General features: G+C 39.3%; 2 protein-coding genes across 4 annotated transcripts; both read left to right on the top strand.

Annotated features, from left to right (window-relative positions):
- Nucleotides 1–3,816: 3,816 nt before the first annotated feature.
- Nucleotides 3,817–16,821, top strand: LOC100700651 (myelin regulatory factor-like protein). 3 transcript variants are annotated; one of them, XM_025899349.1, is made up of 16 exons: nt 3,817–4,177; nt 5,961–6,102; nt 7,214–7,307; nt 8,366–8,427; nt 8,957–9,416; nt 10,268–10,480; nt 10,567–10,762; nt 11,421–11,497; nt 11,905–12,015; nt 12,099–12,189; nt 12,293–12,493; nt 12,818–12,926; nt 13,449–13,558; nt 13,822–13,967; nt 16,035–16,196; nt 16,279–16,821. In XM_025899349.1, exons 2-16 carry the CDS (start codon nt 6,030–6,032, stop codon nt 16,352–16,354), a joined length of 2,181 nt encoding a protein of 726 aa, XP_025755134.1. In that variant the 5' UTR covers nt 3,817–4,177; nt 5,961–6,029; the 3' UTR covers nt 16,355–16,821. The 3 variants fall into 3 exon arrangements, with proteins under 3 accessions (XP_025755134.1, XP_019201953.1, XP_025755135.1); XM_019346408.2 differs by lacking the exon at nt 3,817–4,177 and adding an exon at nt 4,215–4,290; XM_025899350.1 differs by lacking the exon at nt 3,817–4,177 and having other exon boundaries at nt 5,167–6,102.
- A 472-nt stretch (nt 16,822–17,293) lies between these two features.
- Nucleotides 17,294–22,390, top strand: LOC109195002 (myelin regulatory factor-like protein). The gene is made up of 8 exons (XM_019346380.1): nt 17,294–17,337; nt 17,592–17,747; nt 17,843–17,890; nt 18,942–19,026; nt 20,218–20,292; nt 20,523–20,634; nt 21,371–21,442; nt 21,651–22,390. Exons 2-8 carry the CDS (start codon nt 17,741–17,743, stop codon nt 21,741–21,743), a joined length of 492 nt encoding a protein of 163 aa, XP_019201925.1. The 5' UTR covers nt 17,294–17,337; nt 17,592–17,740; the 3' UTR covers nt 21,744–22,390.

Here is a 22,390-nt window from a genome sequence, read left to right as displayed (position 1 = left end):
AGGCTCAGGGAGGGGTGGGGCCATCTGCTGCGACCGGTTGGGGTGAGAGAAGGAAGACAGGATAAAAGACATGCTGTGGATGACAGGCAGAGATTAATAACAAGTGTGATTCAGCAGAGAGGTCTATTAACACATGTTGAGTGAGAAAGATGACTGAAAAGGAAATACTCAATGCATCATGGGGGATTTCCCATGATGCATTGAGTATTTCCTTTTCGGTCACTGCCTCTGTCTGGTAGTTATTCTATAGTTTATTAACCGATCCCTGAGAGTCCGTTTTTCATGCACTGTTCAAGTTTGAGATATTAAGCTATTTTGCTTCTGATCTAATGGACAGTGATTATGGAACAATCACATTTGCGCTACAATATATATTCAAGAATTGAGAGATTCAAGATTCTTTATTTGTGACATGCAGGGTTATACAGATATAACACGCAGTGAAATATGACCAGATACGCTCCTCGACTGTGCAAAAAAGAGACACAGAACCTTATATACAGTGAATGAGTACATACAAAGAGGACATTATGTGCAGCAAGTGGGTGAGTTATATACATTATATAAATAGAGATAAAATAAAATAAAACAATATGTTAATTTACAGCTTGTCTACATTGAGTGAGTAGGGTGTTAAAGTGTCTTGTGCTGTAGTGAAGCCAGAAGGATCAGGATGATAACTAACACCCAGCACGCCCCTGCGGGCGGTTTATCCTTCAAGCTCGGGTCCTCTACCAGAGGCCTGGGAGCTTGAGGGTCCTGCGCAGTATCTTAGCTGTTCCCAGGACTGCGCTCTTCTGGACAGAGATCTCCGATGTTGTTCCCGGGATCTGCTGGAGCCACTCGCCTAGCTTGGGAGTCACCGCACCTAGTGCTCCGATTACCATGGGGACCACCGTCACCTTCACCCTCCACATCCTCTCGAGCTCTTCTCTGAGCCCTTGGTATTTCTCCAGCTTCTCGTGTTCCTTCTTCCTGATGTATATATATATATATATGTATATATATATATATATATATACAACATTTCAAAAAACTAAAATAAAAATCTCATTTTATAGTCTCTGATCGTTTTGTCTCTGGGTTCTCTCTTTCTTCTAGTCATTACCACGTGTACATGTCCAGTTTTCTCAGAGATTTGTCTACTCACTGATTCCTATTGGATCCCCAATAGCTCCCACACCTGCTTCTCGATGCAAATCACCTGCAGTATTTACAGAGGTCAGGAGTCAGGACTCACTCCAAGGTTGCTCATCCATGTCTTTATGGACCTTACTTTCTGCACTGGTGCAGCGCCATGATGGAACAGGATGATGGATCAGCTACATACAGATTCTGACTGGAAGTTCCTGCTTTTGTTGCAGAAACAAGACTAACTCTTAATTAACACACACTTTAACAGTCTTAATTGTGACTCAGCTGGGTAGGGTGGAGATAGAGTTGGCCCTATGGGTTTGTCATAAGATAGATACTAAACTGTGTGTATGTATGCATTTTGGGATCCACCAGATTATGAAAAGGGATCAATAATTTTAAGCCTGCATTCATCCAGTGTTGGGATTTCTGATCTGGAAAACTTTGCAGATGTGTGAACATTTAAATAAACGAAGCCTCATTTGCAGATTTAAAGTCAAAATCTGAAAAAAACTAAAAGTGTGTCACAATGTTGTCAGTTTTCATGGTGATCTGATTCACCGAAATTAAGTCTTTTGATGCAGAAGTTTGGAATCCGTGCTGGTGACGCACCTGTGCAGCCTCAGGTGCATCACAATTCTGCTTTGTGTTCCTACAAGTTCACCAATGAGAACATTTTGTGTTTCATTAAAGTTTTCTGTGTGAGTCAGCTGTTAGAAACTCTTTTTTTTTTCTATCTGCTTTGGATCTCAAACCCATCGGGTGAAGAAAACCAGAGTGAGGTGAGTCACACTGATTATTTCTTAAAACAATCGCACAATTACCCAGAACAAACCGCAAAGTACCGGAGCACTGACTCATCGTGAACTGGGGCTGAGGTGAATTTATTTAACAATCCCAGTCGATGTCTTACAAACAAACCGGAGCAGATCATTCGTCTCTAGCAGAAATAGGTGTGTCTGCTGCTTCTCTGATGGATTTCTACTGATCACATTTTAATCTCCACATTTAGGGCTTAAAGGTCACATAATTAAGTAGAGGTAATTGACATAATAACACTAATACTTCTCTTTTGTTACCGAGACCTCTGTAGCTCCAAAGTTTAAAGTAAAAGAAAGACTGTATATAAAAGATGGCATCACCTTTTAGTATTTTAACGTTTTGAAACCGGACTTGATGGCGTGAATCTCATACTTCACACTGATTGGCTAACACCTTGATATTCTTATATTTTACTAAACAAAAATCATGTTGCATACACGAGTCAAAACTAGCAACTGAGCTAATGCGCTCATGAGGAAACTGAATGCTGAGGTCAAAAATCCAAAGAGCCGAGGGCCACTTTCTCTTTCCACTCAGAGCAGTTGCCCCCTGCTAGTCATTAGAAATAATGCAGCTTCTACACCTGAAATTGTGGCAGTTTCCTCAGCACATCAGTTCAGCTGAATCTGTGGTTTGCTTTAATCATCTAGTGAAAGCTTGTTTTCATAGGCCTGCCTGTTCTTAATCACTGTACTATACTAGTTTTAGTTTATTCTTGGAATGTGTCTTTTACTACTGGCTGCTTCATACCTCGTTTGTGTGTACACGTCTTTAATATCTTTAATGTGTCACTTTCCTTCAAATTGTGAAGCACTTTCCCATTGTGACCATGTTTTTGTGGTGGCTGCGTGTGACATTTATCATAATTCTTTAGGCAGAACTTTTACAGTTACAGGACGGCATCAAAACTGCTCTTTTATTGTCTCCATGTGTTCACTTCTTTGTGTTCGGAACTCCTGTGGGTTGGCCTGGCAGCCTGTGAAGCACAGTTTGACTGAGCAGAACAAATTGCAGTCCTGCAGCACCACCTGCTGGTCAAATAATGACACAGCATGAGCTCAAAAGTACTGCATGGTTGAAGGTTGTTTGTAGGTGTTTTAAACCAGCTTTCTTTAGGGGATTTACTGTAAATCTTTGTGTTTTTAAATAGTTTTAAAATTTCTAAAATGAACTAAATCTATCAGCAAAATGAGAAGAAACCACAGCTTTGACATTATGCTTACAACATGTAAACAGTGTTTAAGAGTCATCAGCTGAAGTGTGGCTGGAGTCAGAGGGCTGTAGTTAACTTAGCAGACTGACAGCAGAGAAAGTGTCATGAGGAAATGGATAGAGAGCTATTCGGGAGAAATTTAAAAGAGCAGCATGTAAAACCTATAGGTTATAGGTTACAGATTATGTAACTCAGACAAATTGGCCGGGACTACATATGTGGCACATTTCTGCCTGCAGGTACAGTCACACCACCACCACGCCCCACAAACCCCTGAATTATCGACTTTTTGCTCTCTGAATCTGATGTTTGAAGCCAAACAGCCAATAAACAGATCAGCACCGTGACTCACGTGTGGTGTGTCGGAGGGAATATCGTATAAATCAAGACATCTTCACTTTAAATAGATGCAGAAAAAGTGAAATTTATCAGAGTACAGTCATTTAATTGTTTGAAACTCACACCCAACCACTTAATCACCCTTAGCTCCGCTGATGTTTAAATGAGAACTCTAATTTCTGCACAGCAAAGACAGAAACAGCAGCCTCTGGTGTGTGGATGCTTTCATTCATCTTCTTAACACTTTTTCTATTCCTCCTGTGAAACATCACTAGGAGATGAAAAAGAAAGAATATGGCAACATTTACAGAGAAGCTCGGCATGCGTGCGCTTCGAGAATATGACTGGCTGGTTTATGGATGTCCGCCTCCGTCAGGTGTGCGAATGCCTCTTACCTTTTCCTGTTCAAGGCTCAAAGTCCAGCTGACGGACAGAGACGATCCACACAACACCGCATACAACAACAAGAAAACATTTTTATTCTTTAAAGGAGGGATTTCCTTCGGCTGCACACACAGACAAAGACGAGGAACAGTGGACACTTTGGGGAGTCTTTGAGGATCTGAAACATGGAACACTGAATCTGTCCTTACACATGGATTGTACCTGAAGACAGCAGCTTGGATAAAATCTGAAATCACCGCTTACTGGCGGCCATCTTGCAGACAGGTGTGTTTGAACAAACATGTCCCAGCAGATCTGAGCTGTTTAAACAGGACATTTCAGGTGATTTATTGACTGCAGGTGTCGTCAGACACACATTAGCAATAAAAACGAATCAGGTGTGTTCCCAGGTTTCTGCTTTTAACCATTTTCAGAATAAGTTGATGAATGAACTGAAGTCATAAATGCATAATTTCAGCAATCAGAAATGGATGTATACTGTATTTGTGTATAGGCTTTCTCTAAGAAGGCCTTTTCCCTGCAGGTGACTGGACGGAGCAGCTGTCCATCTTCAAAACCAAAAACAGGTTAAAGCAGGCAGCTTTAATTCAATTCAGTTTCAGTTATACAGCACTCAATCACAGCAACAGTCACCTGACAGTGCTTTTTATAAAAGACCATACAATAATGCAGAGAAAACTTCAACAATCAAATGACCCCCTATGAGCACTTGGCAACAGTGGGAAGGAAAAAACTCCCGTTTTACAGGAAATAACGTCAAGCAGAACCAGGTTCAGGTACGGGCAGTGATCTTCTCTGACCATTTGGGGGTGACAGGACAAAGACATGCTGTGGAAGAGAGCCAGAGATTAATAACAAGTAATGATTAAATGCAGAGAGGTGTTTAAGCAGAGAGTGAGTGAAGAAGAAACACTCTTCACTCACAACACACTGCATCATGGGAAGTCCCCAGCAGCCAAGACCTATCGGAGCGTAACCAAGGGAGGATTCAGGGTCACCTGATCCAGGGCTAACTAAAGGCTTTATCAAAAAGGAAAGTTTTAAGTCTAATCTTAAAAGTAGAGAGGGTGTCTGTCTGTTTGATAACATATTCAATAACAGGGAGCCAATGAAGAGAGGTCAGTAGTTCTTTCTAAGATGCTGACATGTCCACCTGACTGTAGTTCATCTGCAAACATAGCGTGGATGGTGGGCGTGACTGCTTTCTGTGATTCAGACAACAAATACAGACAAAGGTTAAAGTTGAGAACGATGTTGTGTTTTGTTAAATGTAAAGAAATGAGTTTCTACCCTGAGCAGTTAAAGCATGTTTAACTACATTCATCCACTGACACACAGTTATGCCTAATGGTCTCTCAAACACACTCATACACATACAGACAAGCATCAAGAGCAATTTGGTGTTCAGGATCTGACCTTCTGCCGGCAGATCATTTGCTTTACCTCCTGAGCCACAGCTGCCTTTTCACACTGAATGGTGCAGTTAACTAAAATCACTCACTGTGTGGTTAATTGTACCCATCCAAAGTGTTTGTGCAGCAGGATCTGTGTCTGTGGTAAACAAGTAAACAATCTGCCTTTTCTTCTGTCTTTGATGGCATTCATAACATTTATGTATGCAGTTCACTAACCAAGCAGTCTACCAGTAGCTCCTAGCGTGGCATTGCATCCTCTCTTCCAAGTCGACTCATTTCTAGCTCCAAAAACCAACATGGCAGCAACCAAAACGCTCCAAAAAGCAGTTTGTTTACAGTCTGTGCTTCAAGCTTTGCTGCTTTTCAGTTTGAGCTCAGCCGTCAGGTATTTTATGTTGTGATCACATTTTGTCTCTTTAATCTCAATGTAATGATGCATGCATGTATGTAGGTCTGTATGTACCCTTCCTCCTTCTTGGCTGGTGGGCCAGTCTCAAAAAAGCTTTGCACAAACATGCATCAACACGCAGTGGTTATTAACATCTTTTCATTTTCATCATCACCCTGTTGTTGTGTGTGCTGGTAAAAATAATAATAATTCAATAAAAATGTACCTTTTTGTTTATTCTCAGTGTGCAGAGCTCTGCTGGACATTCTCCTCATCCCGTGCTCTGCCGCTGCAGCGCCCCCTACTGTGCTGAATGGATCCTGAAGCCGGCCGGCTGCCAGCCCAGGTCCTGGGAGAGAACGAGGCGCTGCAGCAGTTCTTCAATGGTGGGATATCCTCTTAACCTTAGCATCACGTCATCTGCGAATATCAGAGAATGAGTGAAAGCCTGAGGTTTGGATTTAAGGGGTGGTTGGTGCTGTGAGAATCCATAAGGATTTTTACTTGAAGATTTTCCAGTGAAGGTGCTGATGTCTTTAAGGAGGATAAAATTCTCTTGTGAGGTGACTTTATGGTTGGTAATGAGACGGTACCAGGAATGCTAGATAAACCTGTCATTAAGAGGGTTGTATGGATTTCTGAAGATGAGCTTGGATGAAGGTTTGGATGAGTTACTGGGAAGATGCTCAATGAGGACAGTTGAGGAATTCTTAAGGACTTCTACAGAAACATTCCCATGATCTAAAAGAGTCCTGAAAGTCTGAGCAGTTTATTGCTGTCTGTGAGTTTTATTTCCTTTTAGCCTTCACTTTTAGTCTGACCCTAAAAATAGAAACCCACCGACTGACAGTAGGTTAACTGGTCACATGTACAGTACCTTATCTAGTTCCATATTGTCCCGTGGCTGATAAGATCAAAAATTATTGATCAGTGTGTGTAGGTGAACTTTATCATTCATGTTATGTGGGTCGATATCTGTTTATAGCAGCATGTTTGAAACTGGATGTTATTTAACACCACTGAATATATCAGAGGGATTTTTGAAATGAAACAAATTATTAAGATGTGTCTGCTCTCCTTTTCTTTATTTTCTGTCATATAGCTCATATACTTGTGTTAAACATCACCAGAGTTTCAAATACTGTTGGATCTGTTTGATGTCATAGAGAGCAGATATTCCTAACGTGGTTATTTCAGCCATGCAGCTCTGGCTGTGAGCACAGTATCCCCACAAAACGTGTTTGTTTATGAAGAGCAGCCAATCAGAAGAAAGATGGCCTAAACTGTAGGATGGGCTTGTTTCAGACAAAGGCTGGCTTGAAGGATGGCTTGTATTTTGAACTGTGGATTGTGCAAAACTACTCTAATGGAAGAATAAAAATCTGGAGGTGGAACTGAGCAGAACAGGTTTACTTTAATTCTTTAACGTTTGGTTTGTTTTTGTGACAACTGTGGATATGTCGGTGTAATGTCCTGTTTATGTGTGTGTGTGTTCAGGTCAGGATGTGAGCGGTGTGTTGGACAGCTCTGTCACTGTTGACACGAGCATGCTGGAGCAATACCTCAGTAACGATGTGGACCCCATCAGCTTGTAAGAGTCACCCTCAAAGACACATCTACACTTTGAGATCATTATAAATACATTTTTTGTAACTCAGTGATTGAACGTATACTTCATTTCATTAATTAGACAGCAAACAAATATTTACTAGTTTCTAAAGCAAATGTAAGTGCAGTGAATGAGAACTTATATGTAGTAACAGCCTACAGTGACAGTACTAAAGATACAGACTACATAAATTGTGTTCACTCTCACTCCATGTGATTAAACACTTAAAAGAGAAGAACTGTGCTTATACTTTATTAGTAGTGTGACACACTAGAAACTATAGACAGTCTTTTATTGCTTCGGTTGGATCAGGTAGTATAATTCAGGTCAGGTCAAGTTGTCTAAAGCTGTTTTTTTTATTATAGTAAACTAAGACATCAGAGAGAGCTCCAACATTCAGACAATTCCCAATGAGACAGAACGATTTAGTAGGAAGAATAAAATTGTTACTACTTTTATATTCGAGGGTGAAAACTGTTTTTCATCTGTTGCTCTGATGGTAAATAATTTTTTGGAGGTGAAAAAAAGAGGTTTAAACATTTGAAATGTCCTTTAATTTGGATAGGAACCTTTTTTTAATACCTGTCTAATTTCGTTCTTTTTTGCATATTTATCTGAGAGTGGCTTTGAGGTACAATTATCCTATTTTATTTCTGTCCGACAGCATGAACTCAGTTCTCCTCCTGTCAGGGTCATGACCCTACAGTTATGATGTAGGGTCAATAAAATGCAGTCCTGACTTTATTTCAATGTTTTAATCCCCTGATAATCATTTGAATATATCTCAGTTACAAAGTTCACTATCAGGTGCAGAAGGTTTCCTCATCTTTTGCTGCATGAAACAGCTTATCCTGAAGCTGCAGAAGTAAATATGAATATATCATCATTTCTCCCTGGAGATCATGTTAGACAACAAACATTTAAACAGTGTTCAGCTGGTTGGTTATCACCAAAGGGAAGGCTGTAAATGCATAACACAATTAAAAATTTATATTAAATATGAATAAGAATTACTCTTCATGTTGTTTTTTTCCTCCCAGCATGCTGCCCGAGTCTCCTCCTGATTCAAGCTCAGAGGCCTGGTCACCTGCACAGATTCCAGGTACCATTTACACACATCAGACATGCATTTTTTGTATGCAATATTTGCATTTTAAGCAAATTTTGTGTTTTCACATTCCTTTGTCCCATAGACCACACGCTGACAAGAGCACTGGTTTTATTAACATTTGAAAAACAAACCTGATCAAGCACAGATGGTGACCCCTTGATAGCTACTCATAACTGAAATAATAATTACAACACCACTACAGTAGGGATTTGAAGGTAAACTTTAACAGCCCCTTGAGTCTGCAGAAGCGTTCTTCACTTCCAGTACAAAAATCTAGTACAAATTATTCATTCCAACAAGTGTTATGTTCCTCGTTATGTGTGAAAACACTACAAACCTGTTACCGTGGGAGTGAGTGACTGGTTGCTCTTGTTGTGATGATTGTGCCAGCACATGCACATCTGTGCTAATTGTTCAAGATATAAAAATGACTAAACTTGAGGCTCAAAATAACCATGTTTTATCACAAATAATTTGTGAAGCAAAAAAGCTTTTGTAAGACATTTTCTTCTCTAATCAGGGAACCTCCGCTACATGTCATCCTATTGGTCCAACCAGCCAACCACGCAGGAGGCATTTCAACCCACAAATACATCTGCTGCTTCCTCCTCCTGTCGCTTTAAGGGTCGACGGCCTGCCCCCCCCAACCCCAGCGAGCTGACTCATGATCAGCTTTGTACTTTGGGACTCACAAACACTTATATCAAGTCTGGGACTCCACCTGCCCATCCTGCTCCACCTGGACCACCTGGACCACCTGCTCTTCTGCAGCAGCACCACACACATAACTCACCTGGACAATCAAGCTATCTAAGTCCAGAGAACTATTCGCACTCTTACACCCCACCCACACCTCCTTCTCCACCTTTACCACCTTCAAACAGCTACACCACAGCCTGCACTGGACCAGGCTTGCTCCCAAATCTAACCACACCCTCTCCAACCCATATGCTGGGCTCTGCCTCCACACTACAAACCTGGTAAGCAGATATTCAGCTTTATGACGCTGTGATGTCACAATGTGGTCATTTTATTTTACAGTAGGTGGAATTGTGATCATGTAAATGACAGTCTGAAGAAATAGTCATAAAAGTTGACAGCAAGGTAACAGAAACCATGGGATGCAATCCAAACCATAAAGATAAAGAAGGCATTGCATGTGTTTTAGAGACAGTCCTGAATTACTTACATTTTAAATCAGTTCTGCAATGTCAGAGTGAGTCTGTAAAAGAAGACTGAGAAAATATTCTTGAATTTAGACTGACTCACAGCCGGAACAAGTGGATGGAGTTTGATCAGTTAAAATAAATGTTAAATTTTTACTGAAATGCAGAAAGTTTTTACATTCATGTAATCCCATTAAGTCACATGATATAGTATGCTACAGTTACTATTGGTATACACAGAAGACTGTTATTGATATAAAAATGTGTGTGTAGATATCATTGGCATAAAAATGACACAAAGATGAACCATGTAAATAAGTAAGTAAAAGTAAGTAAAACTTTATTTATATAGCACCTTTCAAGATAAAAATCTCAAAGTGCTTCACAGAAGCTAAAACCTAAAAATAAAAATCAACCAAAAGCAAGTTTAAAAAGATGAGTTTTTAGCTGTTTTTTAAAAGCGACCACTGAGTCCACAGATCTCAGGCTCAAAGGGAGAGAGTTCCACAATCTGGGGGCCACAGTTACAAAAGCTTTGTCGCCTTTTGTTTTCAGCCTCGTGTGTTGGACAGCAAGCAAGAATGTAAAAAGAAAATAGCAGTGGACCTAAGATTAAGCCCTGTGGCACTCCATTGGAGCTTTGAATATGTCTTCTCCTGTTTCAGCACCTTAGAGAGTAAAAAAAGGAGGAGATCAGAGTCTGAGGAACCATCTGCAGGAGTTGGCACCTCCTGCTCTGAAGGTGAAGGAACTCATGGTGGTGTGGGGAGCACTGCAAGTGTTGGTGGAATGGGTGTGGGATCCTATCAACTACTATCTTGGGAACAGTACAGGCCAGAACAGTGGACCACTTTGCACGACAGCAACTACCAGACACTGTGAGTAAAGGATCAGTCCAGTCTCTTACTGCAAAGATAGCCTTTCTTGACAAAGGACATGGTTTACCAGCATCACTGTGTTTTAGGTCTCCTCCTGCCTACCACGTTGATACAGATAAAGGCTTCAACTACTCCACAGCTGACGAGTCCTTTGTTTGCCAAAAGAAGAACCACTTTCAGGTCACTATTCACATTGGTGTGGATGCAGAGCCACAGTACATCAAAACTGCCAGTGGGCCACAGGAAATCGACTTTTTCCAGATAAAAGTGTTTGGGGTTAAGGTGTGTATAGATTTACTTTCAGTTAGAGAAGGAAAAATAATCGTGCCGACTTTAAACATTAGTTTTAAATCAAAGGAGGTTTACATGCATAATAATATGAAAATGGTGAAACTCCATTGAGGGGCCAATGAACATTACATAGCTAAGGGTACAAGATAACTTCAGTGGGGTGAAGTCATCCTGTGCCCTTAGGAGAAACACAGCCCCAAAGTACAATGTTCCCACCTCCATTCTGCCAAACACAGTGAGTCGAGTTGATGCCAAAGACTTTGCAGGCGCTGCAAGATTTCAGTCCATTATGGTGTTGTGCTTTTAGATCATTAATAAACTCCTCACATGTAGTTTTGGACTAAACCACCACCTTTGTTATGATCCATGAGGCAACCTCTTGCATGGAGCTCTAGACTCCGGACATTTGTTGGTCATCTTCTATTTATTTGATTTCCAAATAATCACAATAACAGTTGCCACCTTCTCACCAAGCTTCTTACTGATGCACTTGTAGCCCATTTCTGTCTTGTTCAGGTCAAAAATCTTGTTCCTACCATCCTTTGACAGCTCTTTGGTCTTGTCCACCCACTTCATGTGGGCAAATACTTAGTATGTTTTTCGACATTACTCATCTGTTTAATGTTTGTTTGTCTCCTTCTTATCAAAGCTGGAAACTCCAAGTCACCTTGTGACCATTGAGCAATCTCAACCTGACCGCAGCAAAAAACCCTTTCATCCAGTCAGGTATGTAACAGTATTAATGTCCCTATTTTTGACCAGATACATATGACTTTATGACTGTAGAAAAGCTTTTCTTTTGCCTGAATAATGTTTGAGTCTTATCCTCTTCATGGAAGACAGTCCAGTATGATGTACAGCAGTTCAAGGTTTAAGAAAGCAGCTGGGTGTTGAAGGAGAAAAGCATTTCAGAACATTCCATTTTTTTTAACCAACACTCCATTTTTCAAGACCAAAACTGTCTTATCCTGAATTCGATAAGCAGAAGAGCGTGGATGGATTGATCCAATTTAGGTCTTTGTTGTCAAATTATTTAGCCTCTGGCAAGCTATCTAGACTACCAAATGGCTGATGATACAGTTAAAAATGTGGCAAATACAGCATTTTAAACATAATGCTATCAAAACTTCCAGGGTCAGTCTACCCGGTGGCAAAATGACCAGAGTAACACTTGGCCGACTGCACTTCAGCGAGACAACGGCCAACAACATGCGAAAAAAAGGCAAACCAAACCCTGACCAGAGGTTTGTAAATGTATAAATATAAAAAAAATTAATGAAGGCATAACAGCAGTGGATAACAATGATAACTGTGTGTGCTTATTCAGGTATTTTCAGATGGTGGTTGGTCTGTATGCTGTAGTTAAAGATGAGAGTTTTCTCCTGACAGCTTTGGTGTCGGAGAAGATTATTGTCAGGGTAAAAAAATACGTCTATGAACCAAAAATTGATAAATCAATAACTCAATGACCCTATTAAAAAGTTTAAGATTCCATTAAAAAAAAAAAAATCTTTCCCACAGGCTTCTAACCCTGGTCAGTTTGAGACAGATGGGGACACCATGTGGCAGCGCGGGGTGGTGCAGGAAGCTTTGGTCTGTCAGGGTCGGGTGGGCATCAACACCGACTCCCCTGATGAGGCGCTGGTTGTCTGTGGTAATGCCAAAGTGATGGGCACCATCATGCAGCCATCTGACTGTCGCGCTAAGGAGAACATTCAACAGGTGAAAAAATTATATTTCATTATATTTCTGAATATCTAAATCACGAGTTTTGTCCATTTGTAGCAGGTAGCTTTTCCATTTGGTGTGGTTGATGTTCGACTCTGTAGTCTTCTGTAGTAGCATCTACATCAGCACAGAAATCTGTAGAATTTTAATGGACAGTTAAGTAGTTTTAGTATAATTAAAAAAGGCAATGTCTTAAAGACCACCACTGATATCTTTGGCATTTATCCAGTGGTTCAGCTGAATTCTGTTTGTCCTATTGTCCCTCCGACTTTGCACATTAAAAATTTCCAAAAATGTGTTCCTCTTTTTGCTCATTAGGTCGACTCTGAGCAGCAGCTGAAGAGAATTAATCAGATGAAGATAGTCGAGTTTGATTATAAGCCGGAGTTTGCTTCCAAAATGGGAATAGATCACACCCACCAGACAGGTGCTGCAATTCACCATGCTGTAATGATCATACCATATGTTTGAATCTTTCTATTCTCCTCTGAGCATAAACATTGCCTAGGACACTGCGAGTGCCAGCATCAGTATGGTGTCTACAAATAATTTGTACAAATCCCACAATATTTATATATATTTTTATATTTGGCAAATCAATTGAGCACCAAATGGTGACCTTACAACTCCATTCACCATACACACATTTGTTGGCATTTAGTGTTTACATGCTACGTTTGTTTAGTTTTAACAAGATGACAACAATGTGGTGATAAGAAAACAACATTTGGGTGACCATCATCATGTCATGAGACACTTTATGAAGCAACCTGTTGGGTAGCCAGTCGTCTAGTCTTAGGTCAAGGTCTATACACCGGTAAATTTACCAAAAAAATATGGATTTTAATGATATAACAAATGTGATACATAAAAAAATATGAAAAATATATCAAAAATATATATATAAAATACATACACTATATTTATCCATGTGTCTTCTGATATTTAGGTATTATAGCTCAGGAGGTGAAAGAGCTGCTGCCGTCTGCAGTGAAAGACGTTGGAAATGTCATCTGTTCTGATGGAGAGAAGATTAATAACTTCCTCATGGTGGACAAGGTAAGAAGTGCTTACTTTTTTTTTTTTTTTTTTTACTGATACTCTACATTTACGCTTCTCTTCAAATACAAGCAAATTTAGGTGACTTTAGAGATTTTCAAACCTTACATTGGCTTCATGCACACATAACACATGGAAAAAGAAATGGTTGTCATTAGAAGAAACATTTAAGGTAACATTCTGAAAGTATAATGGTCACCTGACAACTAGATCCTGCAGTGGTCTTAGCAACCAGCACTAATGCTCTCCCTCTCCTCTTCTAGGAGCAGATCTTCATGGAAAATGTGGGAGCAGTGCAGCAGCTGTCAAAGCTCACTGACAATCTGGAAACTCGTATCAACGAACTTGAGGTCTGGAACCGTCGACTGGCAAAGCTGAAGAGCCTGACGGGTAGCCTACGATCCACTGGGTATTTACCTTCATCCATCTATCACTTAGAGTTAGATCCATATGTATTCAGAGAATGACACTTCTTCACACACTTCTTTAAAAAAAAATTGCATGAAGAATTCAGGTTTAGAAGATTCAACAAAACTGTGGTTTCCATTTTATGAGGCTCAAACCGATAAGGATTTTTCTTCATGCTTCGATAAAGATCTTTTGCAGTCAATGACAGTCTGAAGTCTTGAACCCATGCACATCATCAAATGCTGTGTCTATCAGGGAGAACAGCCTTAGCCATGGAAGAACCACTTCCAGTGGTATGAGAAACCTCTCCAGTTTCATCAGGTTGGATGGGGAGCGTTGGTGCACATTTTCTGATCTCTTCAGAGATGTTTAATGAGGTTCAAGTCTGGGCTCTGGCTCGGCCAGGACTTTCACAGAGTGGTCCTTAGGCTGCTCCTTTGTCATCTTGGCTGTGTGCTTAGGGTCGCTGTCCAGTTGGAAGATGACCCTTCACCCCAGTCCAAGGTCCAGAGTGATCTGGAGCAGGCTTTCACCAAGTCTCTGTACAGTGCATTCATCTTTTCATTACTCCTGACTAGTGTCCCACTTCCTGCTGCTGAAAAACATCTCCGCAGCATGACGCTGCAACCACCATAGTAGAGATGGTATTGGCCAGTTAATAAGCAGTGCCAGGTTTATTCCAGAAAACACTGGGCAAGAGAATTTTGTTTCTCATGCTCTGAGCGTCCCTCAGGTGCCATTTACTGAGGAGTGGATCTGTCTGGCCACTCTATCATCAAGGTCTGATCTGGAGTGCTGCAGAAATGATTGTCCTTCTGGAGGTTTTTCCTCTCTCCACAGAGCAACTCTGGATCTCTGTCAGAGTGACCCTTGAGTTCTTGGTCACCTCCCTGACTAAGGTCCTTCTAACCCAATTACTTAGACTGGCTGGGTGGCCAGCTCGAAGAAGAATCCTGTTGGTTTTAAACTTCTTCTGTTTTTGGATGATGGAGGCCGCTGTGTTCACTGGAGGTTTCAGTGCTGCAGATCTTTCTCTGTACCCATTCCCATATCTGTGCCTAGATACAATCCTATCTCAGAGGTCTACAAACAATTTCTTGGACTTTCTGACATTCACTTTCACCTATCAGATCTTATGCAGACATGTCCAATCAACTGCATTTACCACAGGTGGACTCCAAATGACTTACAGAAACATCTGACAGATTATCAGAGGAAACGATGCACCTGAGCTCAATTTTGAGTGTTATGTATGTACTTGTTATATTTTTATTCTTTACTTTTAATACATTTGCAAAAATTTCAAGCAAACCTTTTTCACTCAACTAAGTGAAAGAGTTTGTCTTAGCAAACTCTGTTATGTTCATGAGTTCAATTTCACAAGTTGTTGAAGGCTAAAATGATTCAAAACAGAATATTCGAATATCATAAAATGCATCCTTTAAAGGAAATTTAATATTTAAAAGGATGCATTTCATAATTTCTCAGAAACAGTTAAAATAACTCCATTATGGTTATGTCTAAAGGCAGAGTCATACTACAAACTATACAGCACCATGGAAAATGACTCATGAAATGTTTATTGCAACACCACTGCACTATATCAGTGCCAAGCACAGGTCAAGGACAACTGAGTTTCTGAAGGCTACTGTAGGTAACACTGAAAGGCCTTAATAGACAAGAAATCACCACAGGTAACAGATTATATAGCATCCAAGGGATCAGTTACTATAGCTTTAGGTCTTATCTTGGGCTAGTTGAAAGGCATCTTAAGAAATGTATATAGTTAGTACCTTAAGTCGATATCCCTGTAGAAAGTTGAAGGACAGTCGTTCACCTCTGTACAAAATAACCTCTTAACTTTGCTAAAGGTCATGGATACACTCATCACTATTCAAATAAATATAGTTTATTGTTATAACCTTAAAGGCGCTCTAACCTCCATCCTTCAAGGAGCGTGTGGAGGGATGGATTTCAGGAGCAGGAGTAGAGTTTTAATTTTCTTCTTTTTTTGGAAAATTCATTCTGTGATTTGAAAATGAAGCAGTATTTATATTATTTCTAACAGGAGACCTCAGAAACACAGCAGCATGTCGACAATATCAATACCTGACGCATGTAAGACTGAAAAAGTGCAAAGGGAGGACAAAAGTCACAAATACAGACGGTGCCTGCGGCATAAGGTCTTCCAGATAAGCGTCTTCGCTCTGCTGGCCACTATGGCTTTCTGGTGAGACATGATGTCACTTAGAAATGATATGTTAAATTAAGAAAGAAAGAAATTCTATATCGTAATGTGTTTGTGTGTGCAGTGTCATCTCCATCACCACTCTATACCTAGTAAACTTGAAGGAGGAAGATTTTGGAACCATTCCTGGAAACAGGTAAACAATAAAAGCTTTCATAGGGATTCCTCGTCACTGAAAAAGTTCCAAGTCACCATCATGACATATTAGACACACTAAGGCAGTGGTCCCCAAACAATTTTTGCTAGCCCCCTCCCCCCGGTCACTTCATGTGCAGCACATTTTTGTTTTTGTTTGTTTGAAACCTACTGTGCATTTATTTGATTCCTTCCGAAAGAATCATTCTCAGGCTGGTTAAACTTCCAGTGGATTTTAGAACTTTCACAGAGAAAATAATGGAAACCAGACCATAACAGATTGATAACTATCCTCATGTTGTAGATAGGTCATCTCAGAGATTCACCTGATATTCTCTTGGCTGTTCTGATTGTTCTGATTGTTTTTGACATATTTATGCTTTATGATGACATTTGTCTCAATATGGATATTTATTGAGAGCAATTTTACCCTCTTCTCTTATGTTAGCCTTGCCATTGTTCCGGAACTAGCCACAAGGTAGCCTCATATGTCAAATGGCCCTTAACTAACCCTCCGAACATAACTGGTATTTTGTTTTCTGTCTTCATTCATGTCCATCGTCACAGAAATGCTGTACAGTTTAGTTATTTTATACATATTTTGGTCAGAATGTAGTATATCATCTTCAAATTTCTATTAGTTGGCTAGCTTCCCGATAACTCTACTTCACCTTGTAAAGCAAAAAAAAATCATAAATATCCAGACTTTATTATAGCAGCTGGGAGGACAGCCACACTGATCATTTTATTGGCACTGATAGAACTTGGACCATTTTTAAGTGTCAAAGTTTGTTTGTTTGGCAAGCTCCAGCATTATTTACCCCTTGAAATGACAAATGAAAATGAAGGGGGCTAAAAAGTTCTGAAATGTAGTACTTGTTAGCTTGTCTGCATTATTATTGTTATGTTAACCAACAAGTTTTATGTTTTTGTGTGTTAGTAATACCCACTGAGACTCCTCTGCAAACCTCATCATGGACCAGCACAGGTAATGTGATGCCTTTTAACACTGATGTCATACAGAGAAAAAGTCTAAAGCCAAAAAGACAAAGACAAATAATGGTGTAAATGGTATATATAAGCACCTACACTATTATAAGCATTCAGAGATCAGATAGAGACCTAAATACACTCACCTAAATACTTGGATTAAATTATTTCAGAGCTTTTTTCAGTACTTCTGAATTCCAACAGCAATGGCAACAGAGAAAACAAAGTAATAATACGATAAATCTCTTCCAGTCCTGCCAACTGGTACTCCTGGCCTCTGGCCCCCTGCTGTGGACTTCTGTGATCTGCTATACTGTGATAAGGTGTACTGCTGCCCTTCATCAACAGAGGGCACCACTAACTCAAACATCACCATCTCTAAATCAACAGAAATACCTGTTATGAAAGGTAAAGTTATTTCACTCTCTAGTTCTTGCTTACGTTAAAAAATAATTTCATCATAACTGATTTTTGGTTCACCATTTGATATTTCTGCTCCTCAGAAAAAAACATAGAAGATTTTTATGGACAGCTGAAAAATGCTGGAGACTGTGAGTAAATTTTTATATAGTTTCAGTTCATATAGTAAAGTTATTGAGAGATTTTTGACTGATTTTGATTTAGAAGGGTAAAACAAAGTGTTATTCAAAAGATCCTTCAACAAGGATTCATGAAGCCCCACCTTGACCAGGGATACTAGCACCCCAACCTAGGGCTGGGCCTGGCAGTGGGCGAGGGCTCGGTTTCAGAGCACACTGGGTTTTAATGCATGTGACTCCTCTGGGTTCAGCATGAATGCACCAAATGGCTCAATCCTCCTCTGGTCCCACAGGAGGAGCCATAGGGGTTTAATACTTTGTGGACTGGTTGTAAGCAGAGGCCTTGGTGTGTGAATGTGTGTGTGAATGGGTGGATGACTGGTTGTGTAAAGCGCTTTGGGGTCCTTAGGGACTAGTAAAGCGCTATACAAATACAGGCCATTTACCATTTACCATCAATCTTCAGTTGCCAAAACTGGCTATAGGGACATTTGTTTAAATAGTCCGGGTTTCTGATCCTATCAGTATTACTTAGAAGGCAAACAGAGCTTGGCTGGAGTCAGGAAGAAGACCCTCCCAGCTCTAGCTGCTGTTCAGTCCCAGTGATCCCGATCCCGCTCCCTCTGAAGGCGTGCTTGCTCCGGTGGCCTAGCCGTCAAGCCCTCCTCCTTCAGTCCCAATGTTATCAGCAGCTCTCCTCTAAATCCATGCACTTGGTAAGTAACTGGATTAAGATTTAGCAGGTTTTTTTATGCTAATCTTGAGAGGAGAGAGGTTGGCCACAACGCATTTATCTCTCTTCCATGTAGATGTACTAGAATAGGAAGGGAGCCAAATCCTTAAAAGTTATAATCTTACACAGCTAAAACAAGCAGAGAAAAAGCCAAAATATATACCCAGAAAACCAATATAAAACCAATTCGTGGGTTCACAATGTTTGGGCGGTGGTTGCTCTTCTGCCATCTATTGCTGAAATATGTAACTTAATGCAAGAACTAGAGTAAGAACAATGCCAAATGTTCCTAGGAGCCTAAGTATACATCTGTTTTTCTGTTTCTATCAGGGACGAACACCACTATCCATTCTATCATGATCAAAGAAAGCCAACTGGTGATTGACAGAAAATACTGTCTAAGAGACGAATGTGGGTAAGTAGAGAAAGCGAACATAAACACACTGTGATTGTATGCAGGTTATAGAGTGTTTAGTATACTCTTCATTTGATAACACTGCTGTAAAAAGGGTGTTTCAGCTTTTGCGAGCTTGTTAAATAACCAGATTCACCATCAGAGCCAAATAAAGTGGACTTTGTCCCAATATCAAACATTTATGGGTTGAATCTCATCCTAAGCCCATGGCTCTCCAAGTGCAGCTCGTGGGCAAATTGATGGCCCTTGTTAATTATTTGTGTGGATCGTGGGCGTAACAAAGAAAGAATGCACCCCCAAAATCTTCTTTGGCCACTCTACGCCTTTGAGCTGTCATTTTAACCATTGCCTTTATTTTCAGTGGTCACGGAATATGAACATGCAGAGAACCACTAGCAAAATTTAATTTCAAATCTCTTAAATTTTAATTTTAAGGAGTTCCCTGTTATACTTCTATCACCAGCAAGTCGTAAAAAATCTTTTGAAGTTTGCCTATGTCAACATTTTATTTCTATGGTGCTTTCCAACTGTTATTTTACCTGTACTGTGATTTTGGTATATAATTCCTTGTAAGGTGTCCCTGAGTACCTTAAAAAGTATGCATAAATAAAATGCTCTTATTATTACCTTTGCTGTTGCAGAGTTCTCCCATAAAGTTCACTTTAGGATAGTTTGAGAGTCACGTCACTCTCTTCTAAAACACTACATTAAAAGCTAACTGTCTTTATATAGACTCAATTATTGCAAAATAGTTCCACAGTGAAAGTTTTCCCACCTTTGTAATGTAATTGTCTCCATCTGCTGGACATCCTTCTTAGATCCTTAGCAAGGAGACGCTTGTGTAAAAAGAGTGAGAAGACTATGAAAAGCTAGTTTGTTGTAAGAGAGATTTAAACTTGAGACAGTAAAGTTCTCTGTGATTTACATTTATGTAAATCATATAAACTTAAATGATATTTTAAGAAAACAGGCTGCAGTAATACTTGACTGTGCATGTGGAGTGGATGTTGATGTCAGTCAAAGTCAAAAAGACCTTTAATCTTAAATGCCAATAAAATCTCAATTAAATTTTGGCAAGAACATATTTTGCCTAAAAATGTCTCCTCAGTAATGATACATGCTACCTCGTGGTATTACTTAAATATGTAGTAAAAATAAAAATAACATTATACTCCTGTTGTTTCCTTTAAGCCCTGGTCGATACATCTTCAGAGTTCCTGTCAGTGAGTTTGTTCCTGTCAACATGAAAGTAACCCTGCTCATGAAGTAAGTATCCTAATATACTCACACATGCTATTAAAACATGTATTATTAATATTATTATTCTTGTTATTTTTATTTATATTTAATCTTAATCTATCCCCTTTTTATCTGCTAATGTTGGAATGACAGTATTGATTTTTTTTTTTTGCAAATGCCAATTTACATGTGATATTGAAATAAATTGACATAAATTTTATTTTCTGTTTGTGTATATAAATCTGTGTCTGGTTTAGCTCTACAGAGGAGTTGGTAGTCCATCTGTGCAGTTTTGATGAGTCCACAGTCTGTTCTGCTCAGGTCGATATCAGCACTGTGTCTGACAGCAGATACCCATCAAATACACAGGTCAGAATCAATAATCAGTTTCCCTAAAAGTCACTTATATATAGCATGTAAATATAAAACTAACCCATATAAAATCAACCCAGCTGTAGAAATCGTTTGAGTTTGCCCTCGTTTTAAAGTTAAATATTGAGTCTGTTAAAAACTATATTATATTTTCAAAAACCATTTAATTATTCTCAAAAATTAAGTAAAGCTTCAACAATAATTCAGAATAATTTCTAACTTCTAACTTTGGAAATGAATTTAGTTCATTTGGGGAAGTTTGAAGCCTTTTTCTTTCTTCTAATATGAAGTGGTGAGTTTGGTTTAGGTTCTTAAGACTAAATAAAGATTTTACTAATCTTGCTTCCAATCTTACAAAGATATAAAATCTGGGGTACGTTTAGCACTTCTGTATCAATTGGCCCAAATGTCACAAACCAGACTTGTTATGGTTCATGACAAGTGTAGTGTGGGCAGCTGTGGCCCACACTAGACTTGTCAAGGAGGAGAACTTCTGGCAGAGGAGTTGCAGCAACCAGGCTCTTAATTGCTATCTGAGTAGGTATGGTCATTTTTCACTTTTATGTGAAAAATTGCCCAAAAGATAAAGAACGGATCATGAAAACATTCATTCAGGATTAGCTTCAAATTATTGTTTTTCTGAGCTTAATGTGACATTTTTACTGTTTTTATTGAAAATTAGAGGTTTTGCTGAATAAATGGTAACTGACCTTTTTTGGCTTTTTTTCGGTAGGGGGAACATGAATGGCCTCTTCATGTGGCTCACCTTTATCAAAGCTGGTATCACTTCCGCTCAACAGTGGCTGTAAGAAACCAAAAATTATTCATTTGTCTTCCATAAAAGACCCAAACATTAATGGAAACATTAGTGTTATAAAAACATTTTATTTTATGATGCCTGTCATAGAAATTTTCATTATTGATGTTATTTATATAAATATTTTCACAGAAACATGGATCCTACAGACTGTTGGGCCATAATGATGTATATGCTTATCAATGTCTTTCTTCAGGGTCAAGCAGACTGCAGTACCAACTATCAGTACGCGGGGGCGCTCTTCACAGATTACCACTTCTACTTCTACAGACACTGCACGGAATTATAGAAACACAATTACAGACAAATTATAAAAACATGTTTATGGAATATTTGCTTTATTTCTGCAAAGACGACAATTAGAGAAATCCAAGCATGCTCTAATCACTTATGCAAGTTTTTATGTTTGGTTGTTTTGTTTTGGGGTTTTTGCGGGGGGGGGGGGTAGGTTTGTTATTCTAGAAAAATGGCTGGTTAATTTAAAAAACAAATGACAAGTTGAAAACGTTTACTTTGACGTTGTGTTATTTAATGTATTTTACTCATATCATTGTTTTATGATAAGTTTTACACAGACTGGCAAAAATGGAAATGCCAAAAATAAAAAAGAATTACAACAACCCATCTTCCAATCAGAGAGGGGGGGTTGGAGAGGGGATTTATTGTGACTGCAGTTCAGACAGGATAAGTGTCGGCGCACATGTGAGGATCATCGAGATTTAAAAAAAGTATGAAAGTACATTTCTGCCACGTGAAAATGTGTTTTCTATATGCATTTTTAAATTGTCTATTTTTCTGCCTTTTCTCAAATATTTGTTTTTGGTTTTCTTTGATATGGACAGTTTTACCTCGTGTCTGTAAAGCTGTTAAAATGTAGATAGATGTAAAAATCCTTATATACACACTGCTTAAAAAATAAAGGCAACACAAAAATAA

This window comes from Oreochromis niloticus, linkage group LG17, assembly GCF_001858045.2.
Source record: "Oreochromis niloticus isolate F11D_XX linkage group LG17, O_niloticus_UMD_NMBU, whole genome shotgun sequence".
Lineage (NCBI taxonomy): Eukaryota > Metazoa > Chordata > Actinopteri > Cichliformes > Cichlidae > Oreochromis > Oreochromis niloticus.
Note: the sequence above shows the minus strand (reverse complement) of the source record. Positions and strands in the feature narration are given on the sequence as shown.

Excerpts from the sequence above, each read along its gene's own strand:
- LOC109195002 (XM_019346380.1), top strand. Across the intron at positions 17,891-18,941 it reads GCTGAAAAATGCTGGAGACT|GGACGAACACCACTATCCAT; the intron begins GTGAGTAAATTT and ends TGTTTCTATCAG. Across the intron at positions 20,293-20,522 it reads AAAGTAACCCTGCTCATGAA|CTCTACAGAGGAGTTGGTAG; the intron begins GTAAGTATCCTA and ends TGTCTGGTTTAG.
- LOC100700651 (XM_025899349.1), top strand. The coding sequence starts at position 6,030 with ATGGATCCTGAAGCCGGCCGGCTGCCAGCCCAGGTCCTGGGAGAGAAC. Across the intron at positions 9,417-10,267 it reads GCCTCCACACTACAAACCTG|CACCTTAGAGAGTAAAAAAA; the intron begins GTAAGCAGATAT and ends CTCCTGTTTCAG. Across the intron at positions 13,559-13,821 it reads ACTTCCTCATGGTGGACAAG|GAGCAGATCTTCATGGAAAA; the intron begins GTAAGAAGTGCT and ends CTCCTCTTCTAG.